Source organism: Bison bison, unplaced genomic scaffold (assembly GCF_000754665.1).
Source record: "Bison bison bison isolate TAMUID 2011002044 unplaced genomic scaffold, Bison_UMD1.0 scf7180017863958, whole genome shotgun sequence".
NCBI classification, from domain to species: domain Eukaryota; kingdom Metazoa; phylum Chordata; class Mammalia; order Artiodactyla; family Bovidae; genus Bison; species Bison bison.
In genome coordinates, this window is record NW_011494530.1 from 25,028 (window position 1) to 31,394 (window position 6,367).

General features: G+C 41.2%; 1 protein-coding gene across 1 annotated transcript in view; it reads right to left on the reverse strand.

Moving 5' to 3' along the window:
• The window catches only part of NAALAD2 (N-acetylated alpha-linked acidic dipeptidase 2), a gene marked incomplete at its 5' end in the record, with an annotated part of 42,599 nt that overhangs the window by 4,337 nt on the left and 31,895 nt on the right, over nucleotides 1-6,367 (reverse strand). Inside the window, one exon of the mRNA XM_010833924.1 lies at nucleotides 5,046-5,127. Coding sequence (XP_010832226.1) covers nucleotides 5,046-5,127 — 82 coding nt within the window. The remainder of the gene's footprint in view (nucleotides 1-5,045; nucleotides 5,128-6,367) is intronic.

Here is a 6,367-nt window from a genome sequence, read left to right on the forward strand (position 1 = left end):
CAGCAGCCACAGAAGCTGAGGCACCAGACATCTCTAAGAGCTCCCCCAAGAGATGCTGGCTTCCCGGACCATGGCAGAGAGAGAGTGTGAAGACAGCACCGCCCTCCTGGGTCTCTCTCTGCTTTACAGCCAGCACTTACATGGGTGGAATCAGAGTCCTGCCCCTCAACCTGGAGCTGTGCTTACAGGATTATGGGCCTCCTTCCCCAGAAGACAGCCCCTGGGTCTGTTGCCTCTCTTTTCCTATCTATCCCCTTGAGAGCTGCAAGCATACTTCCCTCTGGTCACCAGAGTCAGAAAATGTAGAGGCGTCCCCAGTAGCAGCTTCAAAAATTGGAGGACCAGAAAAGGGTATAAGCTCCCTTCTGAGAGAGGGTCAAGCTGGAGTGAGGCAGAGGAGAAGCAGAGAGCGCTTCCACCAGCCTTCACTACCCAAGGGCAGCCCTGCAGACTTCTAGAAGCATGTTGGAGTGAAACCCTGCCCTTCAGGCTGAAGCTCTTGGCCAGGCAAAGGAGCCTCTTCCTCAGAAAGACCTGGGGTGTGTTTCAGTCTGCTCTGTGGCAAGAACTGGCTCTCCAATTGTTACAGCCCCATGGGATTCAGGAATGCAAGCCCCCCTCACCCTCCCAACCTCGAGCCAAGCAATCAAGGAGTGTCTGCCGGCGACAGCTGGAAAAACCAGGACACCAGGTGCAGAAGCCAGAGTACCACCACATGCAGATAAAAGCTTCCCTCTGGAGATACTGGTGCTCTGGAGCTCAGCAGAGGGACTGCATGAAGACCATCGCCTTCAGGAAAGAAGAGGGGAAAGATGGTGCCCACAGCCTCAGCAAGGCAGAGGAAAGCAGAGTACCCACCAGCCTCCACCCCAGAGAGGGTTCTAACCAGTCCCTGTCCCTTGAGCCAGTGCTTTAAGATCAACAAATGAACCTCTTTCACGTAGAATCTGGGGGATACTCAAGGGCTGCTTCTGTGCTGGGGCTGGTGATCTAGCAGAGTTCTTTTGGCCCAAGCTATTTCTAGCTTCTGTGCATCCCTTTGGTCTCATGGAGGCAGCCTCGTTGGTTCTCAAAGCCAGATATTGGGGAGGCTCACCCTCAGGCACAGGTGAGGTGGCTCATTTGGGGACAAACCCTTTGCTCCCCAGAGGGAAGCTCTGGGTCTGTGAGCTCCCTCCTGACGGCTGGTTGCTACAACCACACAGTGGAGTGGGATTTGCGGTGAGACTGGTCAGGAGCCTCCTCTACCCCTTTCACACCCACATGCCTTCTCCTTCACCTGACATGGAGGACTTGCTCACTTAGTTTTCAGGGTTTTGTTTTCTTTTTTCCCAGAGGAAACCATTCCATCTGTGGCTGTCGATTCTGTGTCTGGGAGCGGTGAGGTCTGCATCTCCTCGTCTTGAACTGCCTCTCCCTCACTTTAGAATATAGCCTTCGTGTTCAATGAACAGTTCCCAATACATATTTTAAGTTGGAGGACAGTTTGTCAGCTACTTAATCAAATTTAAAATGTGTTTAGCCTTTTGACCCTGAAATCCCAGGTACTGATTATAGAGATATTAAATGTTCAAGTAGGTCTTGGGGACATTTTATAGCAGTACTTTTCTAATAGTAAGTAATTGAGGGAAAAAACAAGTTAATTAAAAACTCAATAAGGAAAAATAAATAAAAAATAAAAACTCAATAAGGACTAAAAATTTACACATGCAAGCCATATAATGGAAAACAATGAAACAGATGAGAATAGCTAAAAGTATATATACTGACACAGAAAAACCTCTAAGATAAATTGTTACCCAAAAAGGCAGTTGCAAGGTGATATATGATTCCATTTATGTAAATATAAATGAATAAATAAACAACCAAATGTGTACATAACTGCATTCAAAATTTAACACCAAACTCTCATCTCTGATTTTCTCTGAAGGAAATAACAGACGCATCTAGGTGTTAGAACTGCCCCTTTTTATTCTGTGGAACTCCATAGAGCCTGAATTTGAAAATGAGATATTCTGCTTATAAATCATATAAATTGAAAAAATATATATAAAGATGGACTCATAGGCAAAAAAAGATTAATCTATAAATTGGCTTTCAATCTTTGTTTTATGTAAATACTTAACTGATGGCTGCTGTTTTATTTGTATCAATAAACATTTATCTTTACAATACGTAAGGTTTTATAAAAACAGCAACTATTGTGCTCGCTTCCACAACACACATACTAAAAACAGCAAGTATGTACCCAGTGTATCCCTCTCTGAGCTAAATCCTCTGCAAGCCTTAAATCTATAAACCTATGGGGTATAAGCACAGTAATCTCCATCTACGGCTGAGGAATCTGAGTCTTGGAGAAGTAATTTGCCCAGCTGACACTTGGTATTTGGCAGAGATGGGTTCTAAATGCCTAGGATTATAATCAATTAAATGTTAACACTAATTACTAATATTTATAAGAAATGCAATATGTAGAGCTATCTTTTGTTTGTGTCACTTGACTATAAACAGCCTTGTAGAATAGCTTGTTATCACCCTCTTAATTCAGATGAGCAAGCCCTAGATATGACTTGCTGTAAATCACACATGTGCCAAGTGAACTAGAACATAGATTTCTGACTCTAGGGCCTTTCTAATTTTTACCAAGGAACCACAGCTTAAAAGGCACTTTGACAAACTGGAGACTATCCAAAAGCAGCCAAGACACTGGGAAAAAATACAATTCGTTACGAGAAACTATGGCACCCATCTTCTGAAACCCTAAACGCTATATGGAAATAGATCGAGACTATTCTACTTGACTTGGAGAGCAGTACAAGGTCAGAGGGAGAAAATTATGGGGAAATATATCTTCATGATGAAAACTTTCTATTAAGTAGATCTTTCTTATAATTGAATGAACTTTCTCATGTGGTAGCAAGTCTCCCATCATTGGAAGATTCAAACAGTGTCTGGATAACCACTTTCCTGAAATCCTACAGAAAAGATTCATGTAGAAAGTTGAACCACATGAGCTATAAGATCCCCTTTAAGATTCTGTCTTTTAGATTTTGTCACAAAGAGTCTTTTTCAACTATCATTTGCCATTTATATCTATAGCAAAGCAATACAGGATATGAAATTAATTTTTCTGATATTACAGATTACCCTGTTAAGGGACTTCCCTGGTGGCCCAGTGGTTAAGAATTAGCCTTGCAATGAAGGGGACAGGAGTTCAATTCCTGGTGGGGGAACTAAGTTCCCACTTGTTGTGGAGCAACGAAGCCTACGCACCCCAACTACAGCACCCATGTGCTTCTGAGCCTGTGTGGCACAACTGGAAAGCCCGTGTGCACAGACAAAGAGCCCGCATGATGGAACTGAGACCCGGCCCAGCCGAATAAATTAAAAAAAAGTATACTGTCTTGCATGCACACTAAGTCACTTCCAATGTGTCCAACTCTTTGCAATGCTATAGACTAGCCTGCCAGGCTCCTCTGTCCATGGGATTCTCCAGGCAAGAACACTGGAGGGGGCTGCTGTGCCCTCGTCCAAGGGATCTTCCCGACCCAGGGATCGAACCCCCGTCTCCTACGTCTACCTGCACCGGCAGGCGGGTTCCTCACCACTAAGGCCACCTGCATAATCTCACCCGTGTTTCCTTCAGTACACATATCCACTTTCCACTCATCTCACAGTAATTTAAAGCAGACCTCCAGGAACGCTGGTTTGGGTCGGAGTGACATGCTTGGTGTCCTTTAGTGCAATACCTGTTACCTCCTTACCTATAGAATGGCCTTCCTGGTAAACCAAGAGGATCAATGAATGCTCTTTCAAGAAACATCAGCTGGTCATTCATGATTCTCACTACCATGGGGCTTTGAGAATACAAAAATAGATAATTAAAATCCTTACCATGAAGCCACATTTCAAACTATTAAATAAGGATAAGGCATGGGGAAAATAAACTTCTAAATCACAGACTTCTAAGAAAATGAATATTAAATACCCAGGCTCATATGGTAAGCTGCATATAACAGCAGGCACATCTTTCTATTATTTATAATAGACAAAGAGACTGATTAGGAAATGGTTTGATTTCTTTTTCAAGACCACAGACTTTCCCTAAAGAAGTGAAAGACATTTTTAATTGTTTGCAGGAGAGCCAGGACCCCTGCAAAGATAGACAGCGTGGACCGCCAAGCTATTCTTGATAAGTCATTCAGTTCCACCATGGAGGACAGTAGCAGAGTAAAGGCTGAACAACACAGAATGAAGGGAGTTTGCAGGAGTCTCCAAGCAGGGAGACAGACAGCTGTACCTCGTGGGCAGGGAGCCCCTCCACACTTGGAATCTGCCAACTTAATCTTTTGGGGTGCTGCACAAGTTCCCTAGGTTGTCCTACAACCCCAGGGAGAGAGAAAGGCCCCTCACAATGATTGACACAGCTTTCTGCCTGCATGGGAGGTGGGAAACCTTGTTTGAATGAATTTTAAAAATATTAAGAAAAGTGATATGAAGTGTGAGGTGGTGCAGTTTATGCTTGTTAAATAATGCTTTGAGTATAATTCAAATTATTTTTCAACTTTCAAGTGGTAAGAGGTTAAAGGACATGCAAAAAAAAAAGTATAAGAAAGAATTTCTACACTGTTCACAGGACTATTTGGGACTGTAGTAAAATGGGTTATGAATGCACTTAAACCCTCAGAATTATGAATTACCAGCAGCAGTCAGAATTCTTACTATGCAAACTTCCAAAGACATGTCTCCTTAGCCCCCGCCATGGGATGAGTTTTTTATCTTTCAGTAGCAACGTGCCTCAAACTTTAATGTGAATACAAACTACTTGGAGAGTCTACTGCAGAATTCCAACTCAGCAGGTCTGGCACGAGCTCTGATATTCTGTCTTTCTAACAAGCTCCTGGGTGAGGCTGATGCTGCTGGTTGGAAGACCATAATCTGAGTAGCAGTGATTCTGAATTGAATGCTTCTTTGAGGGCACACAGTTCATTCCACTAACCACATTGCTTTTAAAAACAGTAGATAGCTTTACATTTGAAACTTACTTATTCAGATCAACTTGTGAAAGTCTTCTGTGGAAATCTGAAGCGGCTTCTGAGAAGTTTTTCACAGCAGAAAATAAGGACTCTTTAAAAAATAGAAGAATAGAGGTGAAATTATTAACCACAAGTGCTTCACATTTCAGTTTCACTTTCCCGCCGTCCCCATGCTAGCTTGCTATGACTCAATAGGTATTGAAACTATTTTTCTACTGAGTCTTCTTGTAGATCCTTGGAATGTATTAGGATATCTTGTAACAAAGAAATAATGTATAAAATTTAAAATGGCAAAATTGGTTCTGAAGGAAATAACAAATTTCAAGAGTCTAGGACATAAAAACTCAATTTATCAGAAACTCAGCATTCATTTATTTATTCTTTCAGTACTTTTTTATTGGGACAACTGTATGCCAGACACTATAAATGAGCTTCATTCCTATAATTATTACAGAATAAAATAATGTCATTTTTAGTTTTTAAGTAGTACATTTAAGATCTTATTTAAGGCAACCTGTGACAGACAAGCTGATACATTCAAACTCTGAGAACTGGGATCCAGTTTGGTCTGATCAATCTTTAGTTCACAAAATTTCTAAGAAAAGAGATTAGGAAAGTGTATCATTTTTATAACAACCTGTTTATCATTTTCCATCTTTTCAAAACTGGATACTACCATACATTATTGATTTGCTTCTTGCATTAATCCTATAATGCAGGGGATTCAATATTCATTTTATAGATAAAGTATTACAGCTCCAAACATGGGATCTCTGTGAGACTACAAAGCTAGTAAGTAATGCATTCAGTATAAGTACATTCAATAGAAGAAATAAGGTCCTTTTTTGGCCTTCAATTATTGTTGCTGCTTTTAATATTATGTACAAATCAAACAATCTAATAGTAGCTATTATGAAAGCTAAGGGAAAAGAGTGTTGAAGAAACTTTAAATTTCAAATGAAACACAAAAGTCAAAATATTAATAGAGAAAAATTGAAACGTGTCCCTAGGATTCAGTGGCATAAGTAAATGAAACCTTTGGAAACAGCAGTTTTAGTAGAGTCTTAGGAATATAAGACAATGCAATGAGTTGATAAGCAGGATGTAGAGAACTGTATATCCATCTATCCATCAACTTTGTACACAGTCCTTCTGCTGCAACTGTTTAATCTGTCTCTCAGTTGGACCCTCCATAATAAAAATTAGTAAAGGCTAATTCACCAGAAAGAAATTGGGGCATTTATGAAGAGAAACAGATGCTGGACAGCCACAGGACTCCGCACACCCATCCTGCTTCAGGCTCTGCTTGCTTCTTCGTTTCATCTCTCTTC